At 43.8% G+C, this 18513-nt stretch overlaps 1 protein-coding gene across 18 annotated transcripts in view; it reads left to right on the top strand.

Moving 5' to 3' along the window:
- The window catches only part of TNRC6A (trinucleotide repeat containing adaptor 6A), a 187260-nt gene that overhangs the window by 100468 nt on the left and 68279 nt on the right, over window positions 1-18513 (top strand). For 17 of the 18 annotated variants that reach the window (XM_074964952.1, XM_074964955.1, XM_074964951.1 and 14 more), the window contains one exon: window positions 11889-11936. In XM_074964952.1, coding sequence (XP_074821053.1) covers window positions 11889-11936 — 48 coding nt within the window. Of the gene's footprint in view, window positions 1-9995; window positions 10209-11888; window positions 11937-18513 lie in introns of those variants that run through there. The other variant, XM_074964958.1, reaches the window with a different exon arrangement.

The following is an 18513-nucleotide window of genomic DNA, read 5'->3' as shown; positions in this document are numbered from 1 at the left end:
GGAGGAAGCTGCAAAAAGGAAAAGAACAATGAACACATCCATGTGATATTTCTTTGGAAGTGTAATGGAACCCTGATAAATAAATAAAGATTGAAAACGTCCATTGCAGTGCACCACTTAGGAGACCAGGGGACGTGAGGAAGGAATAATTGGCTGGATGCAGAGTGAAATTTAGGCTCAGCAATTCCATTTTACTGCTGGCAGCTTTCCCAAATGCAGACCAGGAGAAGCAAGTTGGGCCAGCTTTAAAACACAGGGCAATTCTTTTTCTCTTTTATTATTTTTTTGCAGATTTAAAGGATAGGATTAAATTTTCATTTAATAACCCCTATTGCCTGCTCTCCCGACTCTGATCACCCTGTGTAACGGTGATAAAGCTGGAAATGCAAGTGAAGCCTGGAGGCTAGGCTGTGAATTTTCTTTTCCTGAGCACAGATCTAATGGCTGTTTGTTATTGCGGCCTGTGAAGTAGGCACTGGCTGTTTAATCGCGAGTCCTAGGATGAGATTTTGCTCTTTTTGGCTGCATTCCAGCTCTTGCTGGAGGAGAAGCCAAATCCTTTTTGTTCGCAACTTCAAAATCTGTCATACTCGTTTTCTCTTCCTGGTTAAGGATCCTACAAAGACTGAAGTAATCCTTCCTTATGCAAGAAGTCCAGTTGACTTCACTGGGACTGCTTGTGTGAGTAAGAAATAAATTACTGGTATAAGTAAAGATTGTCTGATCGGTCCCTTTATGATAAGCCCTTAGCACAGGGCTAAGACCATTTAAAAATGCTCCAAACATAAATACTGTAAATAAAAGCTCTATAGTGATCTGGGAAAGGAGGGTTCTTGTAGAGTAAGACACAGTCTCTGTGTGTTAACAAGAAGATTGTTTCCCCCTGTCTGTCAGATCAGCTAATTTGGATTATTTAAATCAAGTGCAATTTTGAAAACAATCTGTTTTGCTCATGACAGCTTCTTCATTCTGTGTAATGATGCTGAATGTAACAAGCGGCAAAGGGTTATTGACTGCAAATTCACCACATTCCCAGGCCTGCACTTCTCACATTGACTTATAAAAGGAGCCTCTCGCTTTATTTTCCCCAGACATTAGGCAGAAAGTATTTTCTAACATGTCGGCTTTACAACTTCACACTGAAGCCCTCATTTTGTATGAAGACTTGACAGCAAATTGCATAGATAAAGGGAAGGGTGGGGGGGAGTAGGAAACATTGAAATGGTGCCAGCTTGTTTTTAACTATTTTTTAGTCAGAACATTTCTTTATCTTCTGCATTTTTCTTTCTTTCCCTTTTCTTTTTGTTGTTGGTTGCATTATGTGAACATCCTAATTAAGGAGAAAGTTACACTGGTAGTTCCAGAAGGAAGGAACCATGTGTCTTCATCAGGATGTCAGGTCACACTCAATAGGTTTGGGTGGCAGCTGACTTGCAATGCTAGGCAGGGGCTAGGAAAAAGGTGTGTGGAGGGATCGGTGACCAAAAGGCCACATTTAATTAATGGTGAAAGTGTAACATTAAATGATCCACACTGAGCAACTGCCGGAACTCACTAGGCAGGATTTGCACTCTTGGATAGAAGTTCCCATTATTAGTAACTATTGTAGTACTATAGTGCCTAGTCGTCCTAGGGGCCCATGGGCATCACATTAGCTCTCCTCCAGTCACATGGTACAGAGACTGATTTAAGCGATAGGTTATGTAGCACAGTTAGCAGTTCTGCAATTTCAAATTAGGAAACCATTGCGAAAGGGATAGAAAATATGACAGAAGATATCATAATGCCCCTATATAAATCCACGGTATTCCCACACCTTGAATACTGCATGCAGCTCTGGTTGCCCTATTTCTAAAAAGATACATTACAATTGGAAAAGGTCCAGAAAATGGCAACAAAAATGGCCAAGGATACGGAACAGCTTCCATCTTAAGAAAGATTAAAAAGACTCTGACTGTTCAGCTCAGGAAAGAGGTGACTAAGAGGGAATGAGTTGGGGGTCTATACAATCATGACGGGTGCGGAGAAAGTGAATAGAGACGTGTCATTTACCCCTTCACACAACACAAGAACCTGGGGTCACCATATGAAATTAATAGGCAGAAGGTTTAAACAAATATGAGGAAGTCCTCCTTACATGACAGGCAGTTAACCTGTGGAATTCGTTGCCAGCGGATGTTGTGAAGGCCAAAACTATAACTGGGTTCAAAATAAGAATTAGATAAGTTCACGGAGGATAGGTCCCTTCATTGCTAGTAGCCAAGATGGTCAGGGACACAACCTCATGCTATAGGTGTCCCTAACCCTCTGACTGTTAGAAGCTGGGACTGGACAACAGGGGATGGATCACTCAATAATTGCTCTGTTCTGTTCATTCCCTCTGAAGCACCTGGCACCAGCCACTGTTGAAAGAGAGGATACTGGGCTAGATGGACCAATATGGCCGTTCTTATGAAACTAAGGACAGATGGCAAATACTGAGTAGAACTGACCCTAAATACAATCTAACCTGACAACCTTGCTCTTACAATCTTCTTGGGGTCCAAAACAAGAGAGAGCATTAAGGAAACCCAGAATACCTGGCCTGTCTCTTGCTAAGCCTGCACCAGCACTTTGGTTGGAGTAGCAGCAGCAGAATTACTTTGGGAAAAAAATCCTCCTGGAGTTCCTCTGCACCTAACCCAGATATCTCTGCAAGGAAAGAGGTAGAAGATCTGGCCCATCGTGGATATGGGCTAGTGTTGGGCCTGTGCTGCCCTGCCATCCATGATCCGCAATCGCTCCCTCATTATGGCCGAATTGATGAAATCCTGTATTCAGAGCAGAAGTCCTACTGGTATGACGCTCAGCATCCTATTTTGGCTTTGTCCACATCATTGGCAAGATGTGAAACAAGATGAAATACATAGAGTGCATGTCGACTTGGTATTGCTTGCATCCTGTTGCCATACAGTGCCCTATGAATACTGCCACAATAGCTGGCACTGCTTTTTGGCCGGTGAATTCTCACCTCCTTGCACTTCCCCCTGAAGAGACTCCCTACTCGAGGGTTGTCACCTAGCTTGAATTTTGTAGTGCTGTTACAAGGCCAGTTTGCTGGTATTTTAAAACTGCAAATTTGGCTCTTTGAGTTGCAGGGAAATGAGACTTTGGAATTGGAAGATCTGGGATCAGAACATGCGGGGAGGGGGGATGATACAGGGTTAGTTAGTGGAGTAGATAGGTCCACTGAAGCCTTGGTATTTAGGGATTGAATGGAAGCAATTGCTGAATAGCAGACCACTTCCTGGGAGCATGTGTATGCATAAAATTAGAGCAGAGTCTAAAATAATTGAGAAACCTACAGACCTTGACTATGATTTTTATTGACAGTGCCATGATTCAGTTAACAACAAGCCATAACTAGAGTGCATAATATATTTGTTAACCTTCCCAAATGAAGACAGACATAGCAGCAGTTCTATTGCATCAAATACTATCCCTTTCAAGAGTGGATGAAATGGGAGTGTGGGGAATGAGGCATAGTAACAGGAAGCGGAACAGAAATGTCAACAAAGAATGGCTTCCAGTTACACAGCTTTACACATAAATAACCCCCAAACAGCTTTTATATATGAGGAAAAATTAATCTCAAAGGAGATTTCACTTAGAAGCTTCAAAGCTACTGTTAGTAACAAAGAAATTGATTTTAAGGTTGCCATTGCCTATTTAAGTAAGAGAAACATGACAATCTCTTTGTGTGTGTGTGTTTTCCAGCTGCACAATAATCCAAGTTATATTATTTAGCATGTAGGAACAGGATGAAAAGGACCCTTTATTATCTATGCTGCTTTGTTGTAAATGCTTGGCTTTAATAACATAAGGCTTCCCTAGCAGCAATATATTGCACCCATTCATTCTACCAGCAAGACAGGCTGTATTCCAGCAGATGTCTGAGGACAATTGGGGGTCAAAATATATGTGACGGTCAGCTTGCTCGCTAGTCCAGGTGAGTCAGATTTTTGATAGGTGACTAAAATAGCTGTTATTTTTTCATTAGTACCAGTGATAAGGTTAAAAGCCAAATTAAGAGATTTTGCAGCTGGGCTGGTAAATGTTCATGACAGTTTTGCAAAAGGTTTTTCCCTAACCAACAAACCACCTACCTGCCTTCATTCTTTTTTCTCACAATCTCCTATGATAGCACAAATGAAACTCTGTGCTTATTTCCATGTTAACGGTAGAAGAGTTTAGAAAAAAATTAAATTGCTGAATAGCACTGAAGGCATGTACAAGAATAATTGTTTCCTTGAACAGTAACTGTTCAAACTCCTAGGCTAGTTTGAAGTAATGCTTCAGAGCTAAATGCAGGAACTGCTGATAAGCAACCATCTGGGTGACAGGCTTATTATGCACCAAAATACTCCAGCAGTGGTGCAGGACACCATGTATAGTAGGCTAATGTATCTGAACATATGAGGGGAAAAAAGATTGGTTTGTAGAGATGTAACTACAAGTATGTTACATCCTCGCTATTAGTCTGTCCGGTACAGCAATAAGTCCTTTTCACTTTAGCTGTTTTGGGTGAAAACCTATTATCTATTCTCGCTATTTATTATATTGACCACTAGCAATATTGTGTCTCTGTCCTTGTGTGGTGTTACTGATCACATATTGAAACCTTACTAATTTTTTACACTAACTAAACACAAGGATGTAAACATGTAAAATAAATGATCTGTACAAGTTTGAAAAATAGGAAGAAATTAATCATATTAATAAATGTCCCAGTGTGTGTTAAAGGGACACAGTTAGCTTAAAATTAACATTGTAAACAAACCCATTTCCTCAGATGTCAGTATTAACACCTTAGATTGCTAAAAGTGAATTTTAAACATTGAAAAAAATGTCCCCAGAATCCACTTCTGCTGTGATGTCTATAGAAAATCAGTCAGTTAATGCTGGGTAGATAAGGCTAGTTGGCAAAAACTTTATAATATTTTTAATTGTAACTTTATATATAGATATATAAAAACTAAATATATTTGATTGTATTGCTCTTCCCCATCATCCATATATCACTTGTCTTTCTGGGCCCTGAACCTAGGAGATATTATGTGTGAATGGATCTCTGAAACCTACGGAGCTCCTACCCATTTGGGGTCTGCTTGCAAAGAATAACTTGTACGATCAGGGCCCTCGATTATAATCCATTTGGGGAAGGGAAACTATCTTCCTATGTGTTTGTACAATGGGCCTCTAGGCAGTACAGTAATGGAATATAAATATTAAATCACAATAAATCAGTTTCCTGCTGTTATTTATGCTCTTTGTTTCCTTCCTATGTTTTCTGGGCTTGGATGATGAAAATCAAATCATTCCTGATTTTTTTTAATAGTCAGTTTCATTTTCAGATTCTCACTGCTTCGATATTCTGGGTTAAAAACACAGCAGGACAATGTTATTTGCACCAAAAAAAAAAAGGGGGTGTGTGTGTGCGGTAACATGATGCTTTTGAGAATGCAATCAAAAATTGCATTGCACTGCAAACTTCTGATCTGCTATCCACTATAACCCCAATCCTCTCTTGGCATTAATGTTTTCCAGTTCTCTCCCTCCCTTTATTCCCCTTAATCCCTTTGACTAGCTTCATTTGCCTAAACTCATTTTTGAGGTAACTCTATTCAAGTCAGTGCAATTAAACTTGGATGAATTTGGCCATATATTTTTTTGCATTCTTTATTTTCCACATCCAAGCCCCAGACAACTCTGTATTCTTATTTGGACTATTATTTATTTAAGTATGTTTTTTACTTACTGAGGTTCATGCCCAGAGTGTGCTCGATACTCTCCAAACAGTAAAGAAGATATAGTCCCTCTCCCAGGAACCCACAATCTAAAGACTGACAAAAAGATGGGGGAAAGCTATGTAATACATTAGTAGCATGGACAAGGGGGTGCTTGGCTATGTCTTAGTAATACTAAATTAACACTTTTTTTATATTAGTCGCAATTACTCTTCAAACATATCAGTCAGTACGTTGATTCCCCATTCTTTGTTGCATCTAATATAAGCTGGTTGTTATCACCTTCAAGGCCCTCATGGTCTATCCCCACTCTACTTATCTCCCATTAACTATCAAGATGCCTCTGGATGGCCGATAATGTCATCCTCCATCACTCTCTTGTTAAATTTTCAAATAAGCAACTCTATGCTTTCTTCCACACTGCACCTCATTCTTGGAAGGAGCACCCTGTGATCAGCCACCAAGCTACTGCATTATTCTTCAAAACTCTCCTTCTCCATGATGCCTATAAAAAACTTGACAATGGATAGGCTGCTTATGGGGGGAGACCACTGTTTATCAGGCTGATCAATATTGTCTCATTTCCCCATCTGTCTGTTTATTCTTGTTTTATACTTAGATGTAAACTCTTTAGGACAGGGACCATCTTTTTGTTTGTACATGACAAACCTGGTCCATGATAAGGGCTCCCAGGTGCTGCAGTAATATAAATAAATAATAATGTCAGTAGTAAGATTTGTGGCAGAAAAGTCTTTAGGAATGAATTGAATGCAGAGAGAGTAGTGGATAGTGGCCGTGATGGTGAGCTTCCTTCTTTTCCATTTTTAGTACAATATTTTTTTACCTCCTATTTTAATTAGCAGTCTCTTAACACATTAACTCCTTCTTCCTTACATTCTTCATTTTTAGAGGGATTGCAGACTATTGTCTTACTTCTGATGCTTACCTAGTAAGTTAATACTGATTCCTCAAAATGTGTGTTCTTTTGCTGTGTTGTATACAGAGCTGAGCACACTGACACTGCCCAGAAAATAAAATAATAATGGTCAGAAAAATTACTTTATGAAAATGGTGTGTTGTTACTCTCCTAGCTACTTGCTTTGCATCTTCCTAGGTTGCTCAGGGAAATGATAGTCTCTCTCTCTATGATATTGGTGAGACATGGATTGAAATTCTGTTCAATTCCAGTCACTTAAGTAACCTAATGATGTTGAGAAATTAGATCAAAACTACTCACATGGTGGCTGAAGGAACTGACTTATTAAGAGTGACTTTCCCTGTCCATGTTGACTGCCATGGTGGCACTTGTGGTTCCATTACAGAGTACCATATTTTATACTATCTTTTGGGGGTGGAGTTTGTCTATTGCAATATCGAGATGATTGTGTTGTGTCTCAAAGGTATCTCAGGGCAGTTTTATTGTCTTGCTGGATGCAGGACACAAGACAGTTCCCATTCAAAACTGGGACTGGTGCATTGAATAAGTTCCATAGGTCTGGTGCTGCTGGGGTTCAGGCAGCTATCATGTTCTTTATGTATATAAATAAGGAGGTCTTTCATGGTGGGGGGTTCATGCCCCAGGGCTGGATTTCTTACATCGCCACACAGAGCATGCATCACCCTATAAATAGGCAGAATTAGATTTTTTTAAAATATAATTTCAACATATACTATTTGTTTATTTTAAGTATTCTTTTATATTTATCTATTTAATTTTTCACAGTTGCAGGAAATTAGCGGGATCAGACAATAATTATTTAATGACAGTAGATACTGAGATTTAAAAAGTTAAAAGCTTTAAAACCCTTAACACACAAAGTGTCAACATAAGAACGGCCATACTAGGACAGACCAATGGTCCATCTAGACCAGTATCCTGTCTTCTGACAGAGGGCTGGTGCCAGATACTTCAAAGAGAATGAACAGAACGGAGCAATTATCGAGTGATCTATCCCTTGTTGTCCAGTCCCAGCTTCTGGCATCAGAGGCTTAGGGACACCTATAGCATGAGGTTGTGTCCCTGACCATCTTGGCTACTAGCCATTGAGGGACCTATCCTCCATGAACTTATCTAATTCTTTTTTTTTTTTTCAAACAGAGTTATATTTTTGGCCTTTACAACATCCCCTGACAACGAGTTTCACAGGTTGATGGTGCATTGTGTGAAGAAATATGGCCTTATATTTGTTTTAAACCTGCGGCCTATTAATTTCAGATGGTGACCCATGGTTCTTGTGTTATGAGATAAATGATTCTTCCTTATTCTTTTTCTCCACACCATTCATGATTTCATAGACTTATATCTCCCCTTAGTCATCTCTCTTCTAAGCTGAACAGTCCCAGCCTCTTTATGGAAGTATGTCCTCATAGAGAAGCTGTTTTATACACTTAATCATTTTTGTTGCCCTTTTCTTAATTCTACATCACGTCAAAATATACAGGAAATATTCTTAAATCAAACTCTTACAAGTTTTCAAGAAGCATTTTTTTTACTTTATCTGTAAATTATGATTACTGTTGATGAAAATATTTTTTCACTGTTTTGTCTGTGTGGTGAAATTGACATTTACTCACGTTTATGGGGGAGAAAAATCTAATTCTTCCACGCCTACCTGTAAAGTAACAGTTCAAGTCACAGTTGGGGGGAGGGGGGGTTGTACTGTAGAGCTCACACTGTAAGGGTGGGTTGTAATCTCACCATGAAAGATGGGGTCTCTGTGGTCCTGTCTATATGGGTGAGGATTTGCTGGTACAGACAGTAGGGCTGTTGCTGGCATGGCAGCAAAGGCGGGTACAAAGAACTGGCAGGCAGGGGTTAGATTTTTTTCACACTCCTAACCTGCAGCATGAGAGGGGCAGTGAGTTATATTGGCCTGTAGTACCCGTGCTCCAGCAAATTCAGGGCCCAGGGGCCTGGCTCCACCAATGTTCAGGGCCAGGTCTCTCCCCGGCCCCGGCTGTTGCCCCCCACCCATCGCCCCTGCTTGCTGCCCCCACGCACCTCCCCCGGAGCGTCCCTGCCTGCGCCCTGGGCAGTGGACAATGGCCCTACCACTCTGCACTACACTCCCTCGCCGGCCACTCCCGGCTACAAAAGTGAGCGGCGCTGGCGGCAGGCTGAGGTGGTGGCACAGCCGCTGCCTGCGGAGAGAAGAGGCACACACGTGATGGCAGCCTTCCCTCCCTCCGGCACCCACAAGGGATGCGAGGGGGCTTGCTGGACCTGAGAGGGGTCCGGCCCCTAGGAGCACATGCAGTGACGGTGCCAGGGGAGTGTCCTGCTGGGGGGACTGTGTAGTCTGCCTCTCTGGCCCCAGCCCTGTGGCAGCCTGCCTGCACCCCAAACTCATCCCCTGCCCAACCCCAGAGCCCGCACCCCAACCTTCTGCCCCAGCCTCGAGCCCCACCCACACCCCAAACCCCTCATCCCCGGCCCTCAACCCCCCACGCACACGCCCCGGCCCTGAGCCCCTCCCACACCCCAAACCCCTCGTCCCCAGCCCTCACCTCCCCCCCCCGCACACGCCCCGGCCCTGAGCCCCTCCCACACCCCTCGTCCCCAGCCCTCACCCCCCCCCCATGCACACACCCCGGTCCTGAGCCCCTCCCACACCCCAAACCCCTCGTCCCCGGCCCTCACCTCCCCCCCCCCCACGCACACGCCCCGGCCCTGAGCCCTGCCAACACCCCAAACCCCTCGTCCCCAGCCCTCACCCCCCCCATGCACACGCCTCGGTCCTGAGCCCTGCCCACACCCCAGACCACTTGCCCCACCCCATTAATTGCGGTATGCGCGCCAACATGCGGGGGAGCGGGGGCCGAACTTAGACCCGTTCTGGGTGCCACCACAAATTACGCACACCCGCCGGCCCTGGGCATGAGGCCAGCAAACCCTTTCACTGTAGCCCCGGGCTGCGCTGGCAGGGACGCCGGGGCAGGCGGTTGTGGGACGCTCTTCAGGGGTCGTGTCGGGGGAGCCGGGGAAGGAGGGTCTTGGCCGGGGTTTTCTTTCTCTCGGGGACGGGGGCCTCCTGCTTTCCGTTTTCCTCGGCGGCTGGGGGCGCTCGTGCTGAGGTCCAGGGGGTGTCTCTTTGCGGCGCATCCTTCGCTATGCGCAGACGGGGGGAGGGGTGGTCTCTGCCCTCCCGGTTGCTAGGGGGTTGCTAGGGCGCCATGTTGGGGGATGCTGGTTGCCCCGGAAGTGGTGTTTCCGGCGGGATTTCTCTTCCGGTGCGGCGGGCCAGTGCCGGACCCGGCCAAGTTAGGAGGGAGGCAGGAAATGGCGGCGACGCTGCTGCAGCAGCTGCCGGGCCCCCAAGCTCCACTGTGCCGGGCCCAGGCCGCCTAGAGAGCCGCCGCGCCAGCGCCGGGCCCGGGCCGCAGTCATCCCGGGCCGGACTCCGAGCACTTTACATACATGAGGTGATAGGCGGGGAAGTGTGAAGGGCGCGGAGCGGGGGGCGCCGGGATGGGGGGCGCGGAGCAGGGGGGCCGGCGGGATGGGGGGCCGGGATGGGGGGCGCGGAGCGGGGGGGGGCGCCGGGAGGGGGAAGAGCTGGGATGGGGGGCCGGGAGGCGCGGAGCTGGGGGCGCCGGGATGGGGGGCGAGGAGCTGGGATGGGGGCTCCGGGATGGGGGAGGAGCGGAGTTGGGATGGGTGGCCGGGAGGCGGGGGGCGCCGGGATGGGGGGGAGCGGAGTTGGGATGGGGGGCTGGGAGTCGGGGGGGGCCGCGAAGGGAGGCGCCGGGATGGGGGGCCGGGAGTCGGGGGGGGCCGCGAAGGGAGGCGCGGAGCTAGAGGAGCCGGGATGGGGGGGAGCGGAGTCGGGATGGGGGGCCGGGAGTCAGGGGGGGCCGCGAATGGAGGCGCGGAGCGGGGGGCGCCGGGATGGGGGGGAGCGGAGTTGGGATGGGGGGCCGGGAGTCGGGGGGGCCGCGAAGGGAGGCGCGGAGCGGGGGGTCCGGGAGTTGGGGTGGGGGTCCGGGAGTCGGGGGGGGGGTCGGGATGGGGGTCCGGGAGTCAGGGGGGCCGCGAAGGGAGGCGCGGAGCTGGAGGAGCCGGGATGGGGGGGAGCGGAGTCGGGATGGGGGGCCGCGAAGGGAGGTGCGGAGCTGGAGGAGCCGGGATGGGGAGGAGCGGGGGGCGCTGGGGGAGCCCCATGCCGGGCAGGGACGGGAGCAGGTGGGTGATGCGGCCCTTTGGCCGGGCGGTCCTGGAGGGTGGCTACCGCCCGGCTCTGCCTCCTGGCCCCGCGAGTCCCGCCCTGGGCTGGGCTGGGCTGCACGGCGGGTGCCCTGGGGCTGCGCTGGTGTTAGTTTCAGGTAACACGTCCCTGCTGCCGCTGGGGCCTGGGTGTAACTTGGTTAAAACCATTCGAGTCTCTCTAGCTAGGGCCTCAGAAGGGCTTCCCGGCCGACCGACATGTGGCTGTGCTGGGGCAGAGGAGCGATCTTCTTCGCCCCAACTCAGCCGTCCGCCGGTGCCTGGCTCGCCGCCTCCAGGAGCGGTTCTGTGCATTGGTGATTTATTATCCCCACACGCTAAACAAGTGCTGTTGAAGTTTAAAGAAGAATGGCTCTTGGGTTTCTGTGGGATAAAATGCATCCGATACTCCCGGAGACTGGAGCCGGTCACTGTGTTTGGGGTTTAATCTCCTGCCCAGGGTCTAGTTTTCCACTGTGTTGGAGGTTTGATCTCCTGTGTTCGTAGGTCATTATTGTCTGTCCATAATTCAAAGTCAGGTCTCTGTGTAGCATACTGCTCATACCTTGCTTTCTATTTCTTTTTAGGTTAACAAGGTTAAGCACAGTTTTTCCTCATCCCTTTTTCATGGAAAAGACACTATTTTTTGTGGCTTAACAAACGGTTTTAGGGAAGTGTGAGGAAAAATAGATTAATTGGTGTCTGTATGTTTTGCTCCATCCCTGTTCTCCCTTCATCCTGAGATAAAAACCTATGGATATCAGTATTCAGAGATCATTGCTAGCCTCTCCCCCATGAGGAACCAACACATGAGGATCAGTGTGTCTTTCAAACCCATCCCAATTATATTTCTTCTGCTCTTCTGTTGACATGGTAACCAACATCCCTTTCTGTTCCAGAGAATTGGAAGCTAAAGCTACCAAAGAAGTTGAAAGAAAACTAAGCAGGTAAGACGTGTGTTTGAATTTACTTCTCTGATTCCAGGACAGGGTGGGCCTAGGGTTTGTGTAGTTATTTTTCTCCTCTTCATGGAAACCAGGTCTGACTTTATATGGAGCCTTAATTTCATGTTAGTTGCTAGAAAAATTGTTGGATTAAAAGTGTAGCTCTCTAGTAGATAGTGAAACCTTTCCATTGTTTCATCTGAAAATAATGTTTGCAAAGGTAAACTTCAGTGAAGTCTGCTCTGCTGCAAATGCCTGACTATAATAATTGTATGCAGCATTGTAGCTGTTTTATCTGAGGATATTAGAAAAACAAGGTGAGTGAGATAATCTTTTATTGGACCAACTTCTGTTGGTGAGAGAGACAAGCTTTCAACCTTACCCAGAGCTCTTCTGTGTGAAGTTGGTCCAGTAAAGATATATTACATCATCCAAGTTGTGTGTCTGACTATAAACCTGTGACTTTCTAGATAATTAACTATGTAATAATTACATATTGAATCTTATGGTAAAAACCGTATAAATGGAAAATGTCCCTTTGCAAAATTTTTTGTACTGCTTCAGATCTCTTGTTTAATATATGTATCTTATGACTGTTAAAACAAACTTTGTATTTGTGAATAATGTAAGCACTATACCCAGATGTACAGACACTCTTTTCTTAACTTACGTATTATATAATTTTAACATTAGCTTTAATTTAAAAAAAAAAAATCTTTCTTTTCCACTTTAAGTTGTTGCCACTAGGAGTGCACACGTGAATGCAGGATTTTGTTTTCAATCCTGTCCAGTCAGGTGGTTTTTTGTTGTCAAGGCACTAGCCTTGCCCTTGAATTTTGCATAAAATGCATCTTACTAGGTAACTAGTGGTTACTTGTGCTCTTCATATCAAAGAGTGAAGGCATTGAATCTGCCATTAGTGATTTTTGTGTCCTAATGTGTTGGAAAGCCTAAGGAATGGGAATTCCAATGCCAGCTACTTAGTTTATAGAAATATGAAGTATATACAAGTATTATATATTTCACTTTTGTGTTCAAGATGTCATTTCTTACATATGTCTTGTTCTGGCATGATGATATTCTTGAAAATTCTTAGAATGTTCTTTGTACTTTTTTGTCTTCTGCGTTTTTTTTCTTCTTTGGTTTTCCTCTTTCTGTCCCCTGTAGATTCAGTTAGACCCAAAAGAGCCTTTTACTTGGCAAGGCTGAAAGTTTTAAAATTCAGCCAAAACCTGAGTGCAACTGGTAGAATGAAGTGTTAATTTCATATGCTTTGTTGTTTAGTGCATGTAGTTCACCTTCAAGTTTCAGTTTTCTTTTTATAACAACATTGTGAAAGCTGAAGAGCTTTCTAATTCCTTAATATACCTCCTCTTTGTAATGTGTGTTCAGGAGCTGGCATTTTGCATTTCTTGTTAAATATTACTGTATTGAGGGAGATAATATAAATTGGAAGCTAAGGTACAGCTTATGTAAAAGCCTTAAGATAAAACTAGCTTTGAATTCTTACATAAGATATTTCAGGGTCATTGTCAAATAGAGCCCACTTGAAGGGAATGATTCTAAAGTTACAGAAATACATAAATTGTGTGTTTTGTCAAGTAAAGTTTAATCCCGCATAGCCATAGTGTGAGAGTATAAGATACAATTTTTCGACCACACTGGAACAGCTTTAAGTATTCTAAAGTGGATTTTCAAGTTAGTATTTAAATATCAGTTGTCTTCAGCTGAAGCTTTTAATGTTACTCATCAAATCTGTACTTCAATCATGAAGGGAGTTTTATCACACACTGCATAGCCTGGATACAAATTTAGTATATGACACATTTTAACTTTACTTAATAGGTCACACAATCACTTCTGTGTTTGCTATGCAAGGTTATTTGTCAAGAGGACTATTTCTTAGCAAAACATTCTTGAATTTCACTATGTAAGATTTGAGTGAACACACTATGGTCCAGTCCACATAAGAAAAGGTAGATGCAGCTTCTGGCAAAAACGTGCTTTTGCTGGCATAGCTTATAACAATTCCCCAAACAAAATAAGTTGTATTGCCATAATGGTGTCAACGCTAAGGCTTTTATCAGTATAAAAATGACACACATCACTCCCCTGTCGAGAGAGATAATATTGGCAAAAGATTCTTGTTCAGACCTGGCCTTAATAAAAGATGTTTAATGAATTGACTCCATAGTATGAGTCCTGTAATTAATTTAAATGGATGCCAAATACGATTACTTAAGAATCACAATGAAGTGTTAGGCTTCAACATGAACTAATAGTAAACAAGTTTTAGTTAATTTATGTCAAGTGGCTGTTTTTATATTGCTACTATTTTACTTATTAGATGTATTTTACTACCTTTACTTGATCATTACATAATTTTAGCAAGTCTCACTCTGAGACGTGGGGGTCTGGGTACCAGGAAATGTACGATGCTTTTATTGTTTGAGTTCATTTTAGATTGTTATGAAATCTGATCTTCTCTCTCTCCATTTTCTTAGAACTTTGTGGGAGCCTTTGTTTTCAGATTGTTGCTCAGTCCTTTGTCAGTGTTTGAATTAAATTCCCTTATGATTATTCAAAATTTTTAATTTTCCATCTTCTTCCTTGGGCTTTGGTAAATCACTGAAACATTCAGTCCCGTCTTCCTACCAGTCTGTTTTTGGCGAACACACAGTAAATTAAGTGATACTAATAAATGAATACTTGAAATATATTTGTTTTAAAAGTGAACATTCTACCTACTATGGGAGCTTCAGTTGGTAATGAGGTCTCTGATCTCTCACCTCATTTTGAAGGTATTTTTAGTAAGTTTTCGGTACTGGAAAAGTAATGTGGCTTATAATGGTTTGTAAGATTGTCACAGGAATTGCTGAAAGTGGCTGTACAAAAAAAGCAGAGGATAAAAAACTTGAATGAAATGAAGAGGAGGAGAGGTGTCGAGGCTAGAATCTATGTAGGTAAGAGACTGGAGCTGCTGCTGCTGCTGGTCTCTTCCTGCACCCTGAAGATACAGGAGGTGGCCAGAAGGATGGATAAGTGAGGTGATATAGATTTCATAGTCGGAGCTGGGAGAGGAGTATAGAGTACTGCGTAGAGAGGAATGAAAAGAGGTCCAGAAAGGAAATCTTAATGGTTAGATGTCACTCCCATCTGCTTTAAAAATCTCAACATTTCAATAACTGCTATTCTGTTGTAAACAGTTGTCCGCTTTTTAACACAAATTAGGTCATTTCATTTTTTTGGTAAGTAATGCCCATCCCGCAAACACCTCATATTATTGGTTTCAGAGTAGCAGCTGTGTTAGTCTGTATTCGCAAAAAGAAAAGGCGTACTAGTCTCTAAGGTGCCACAAGTACTCCTTTTCTTTTTACCTCATATTATTGTGGTGTTTGTCCCTATTGGCAAAGCCTCTCTAAGTTTAAAAGCCAGCTGTTTAAAAAATTCGTATGTAAAAGTTTCTTATTGGCTGGAATCAAGTTAAAATACCAAACCTACATTTTTGGAATGGAATGTTCCGAATGGAAGCCTGCATTCTCCATTTCAGGATTTGCTCCCTTATGCTATATCTGACTGTCCTCCACATTCCCCATTAAGACACATTTCTTCTTTGAAGCCTGTGAACTTTAGTCCTCCATTTTAAAGACAGAGTATCTGTTTTAAAACATGGAGCTAATTAGAAGTTTGGTGCCTCTCAACCACAGGTGCATTTGTTTGTTACTTAGTCTCCATTCTTTTGATGTTTTGTCTGTGCAGGCCCCCATCCTGCAAGCACTTATGCACATGCTTAACTTTAAGCACATGAGCAGTCATGTTGAAGTCATTGACGCTGTCTTTGGCAAAAATGATGTGTTTTTTCAGTCATGTTAGTTTAACATGATAGGAAAGTCCTCTTAACGCTGGCAGGCTAATACAAGGATAGAAGATATTGTGTTTTAACAAGCATTAAGAGAGCTTTCCAGCCATTTGGCCGAGCTTGTGAAGGCATTATGTTCAGCTTGATGGCATTTCTCTGATCTGTAATGTGTTAACTTTTGAAAGCTGCATCTGATCAATTTCAAAATTTCAGGGAATGGTCTTGGCATCAATGGCTAGAACCCTATTAATTTAGGAGGAAATGAGGAACACATGGAGCACTTGCCATCGGTTTAGCACTTCTACAGCTTCAAGCACCTCTGCAATTGTCTATAGATCAAACAACTGGTTGATGGCACCCATTAACGTATTCCAGCAGAATATTCCATCTCATACCTGCCCATCTTGACAATTTAACATGCCGACTGATTTATCTCCCAGACAGATGATGGTGGGTGGGGAATGGGGAGCTGCACACAGTCTCTAGTATCAGGGGTGCAGGAATGGGGGTGCGCAGAGCCACTGCTGTGGGGAGAAAATGGGGGACCCTGTCATGGGAGGATGTGGAAATGGAGGATCACACAGAACCCCTGGCAGGGAGACACTGGAGAGAGTTGCAAGGAGCCCCAGAAATAGAGGTGGATGAGAAGGTGGCATGCAGGGAGTTTGTGGGGTGGAATGGAGGAATTCAAGGAGCCTCTGGCATGTGTGATAACGAGGCTCACAAAGCTACAAAGTGCGTGAGCCAGCTCTTGGGAATTGATATTGCTTTACAGGCAGGATAACGGTATATTTTTGCTGATGCTAATTTATTGAAACTTACTGCATCCTGCTGGTCCAGCCTGAATGATAATCGTGACTCAGGGAATCAAAATTTGGACTGTCGTAGGTAGCCTTTTTTTAATATAGAGATAGGATCTCTATTTACAGTCTGCACAACCTCTTCAAAATGTTTAGTCTTGGGATTAAATGCCATACATTAGCATTCCATCATATAAGCTGTAGTTCATGTTTTGAATTACTCTGATTAACATATCAATTTGCTACACATTTTATTGTTTTGTATGGGGTTATTAAACTTCACCCATTATTCAGTATGTTCAGCACTGTCTGATATATTGTTGAACAGGTAATGTGCAGTGGAACATTTTGCAACATCTGTGTGGTGTTAATTGGAAGACTACATCCCTAAAATCTAGAATAGAGGAGTTTAATCTTTGTAAAATCAGAAACTGTTAAGGAGTGAGCGCTTATGTAAATAAATGGTTCATTTGAAATCAATAGGGTGGTGGACACTATATGTCAGATATTCAAGATACCTTACAATTCTTCTAATTTAGGAAATCACCATGGATTCTAATGGGAAGTGATGTTTTATTTCCCAAGTCATCTTGTAGAACTGAGAATGCGGGTTAAATGGCTTGAAATAAATCGGCAGCATTTTTAACTAGAAACAAGAATTTTATTCTTGGAAACAAAAACAAGCTAAAAAGCAAAATTACAGCAAGTAATTCACAAAGCATTCATCCCTCTATCTGTATTTCCATTCCAAACATTGCAGTTGGAACAACTTCTGGTCTATACTAGTTGCAACCATATCCTGGTTCTGGGACAGTGGGTGTTTTTTATCCAAATCAGCTATCCCATCAGACTTGGTCCAAAGGCATTATACTAAATCCCCACTCTGAGCCTTAAGGTATGTCTACAAAGCAATATAAAAACCTGCAGTAGTGAGTCTCAGAGCCCAGGTCAGCTGACTCAGGCTCAGAGGACTCAGGCTGCGGGGTTGAAAATAGCAGTGTAGACGTTCTGGCTCGGGCTAGAACCCAGACTCTGAAACCCCATGATTGGGGAGGTCTCAGAGTCTGGGCTCTAGCCCAAGACAGGATATCTACACTGCTCTTTTTAGGCCTGTAGTCCAAGCCCTGTGATACAGAGTCAATTGACTCAAGCTCTGAGACTCGTTGCCACATGTCTTTTATTGCAGTGTCATCATACTTTTAGACTCTAGCAAATAAGAGCAACCAACCATGGTTTTCTCATCCACTCTAGAGAAAATAAATGAAAGAGGGGGGCTGACCAAAAAAAGGAAAGACATTGGCAATGAGGTGAATGATTAGCTATTTCTGTTAATTAAAAAAAGTCCTCATAATACCCTGGCTTCCATGTGGCAGCTTAAGAAGGTTGTGATGGAGTAAAGGGAACCTCCCACTTGCCCTGTTCCAGGAGCTTTGCTTTTACTACCCTCACAGGCAAAATGATTAACATGGCTACAATGAGCATGGTTGTTCTCAGGCCACAAGTAAATGTCTAAATGTCCCTGGAAAGTAACTCTTTTTTTCTTGTACTGTTACTAAACTAGGGAAGGAATAATGTATCCCTTCACATGGACAGGAGATGCAGTACTTTCTTTTTTGGCACTGCTGCAGTAAAATTGCAGTATTCCACAGAGAAAGGATGGTTTGATGGTTAAGGCACTGGACTGCGATTCACGAGAGTTGGGTTCAGTTCCTGGATCTCCTACAGATTTTCTGTCTGACCATGGACTAGTGAATTAATCTCTCGGTGCCTCAGTTCTTTGTCTGTTAAATGGGAGTATCAGTCCCTTATTCACACAAGGAGTCTGTCTTGTCTATTTGTATTGTAAACTCTTTAAGGCAGGGACAGTCTGTTATGTATTTTGTAGAGCTGCTAACACAATGGGGTACCAGGTGCTGTTGTA

Source organism: Natator depressus, chromosome 10 (genome assembly GCF_965152275.1).
Source record: "Natator depressus isolate rNatDep1 chromosome 10, rNatDep2.hap1, whole genome shotgun sequence".
Taxonomy (NCBI): Eukaryota; Metazoa; Chordata; order Testudines; family Cheloniidae; genus Natator; species Natator depressus.
The sequence above is the reverse complement of the archived record's forward strand: the minus strand, read 5'-3'. Positions and strand labels throughout refer to the sequence as shown.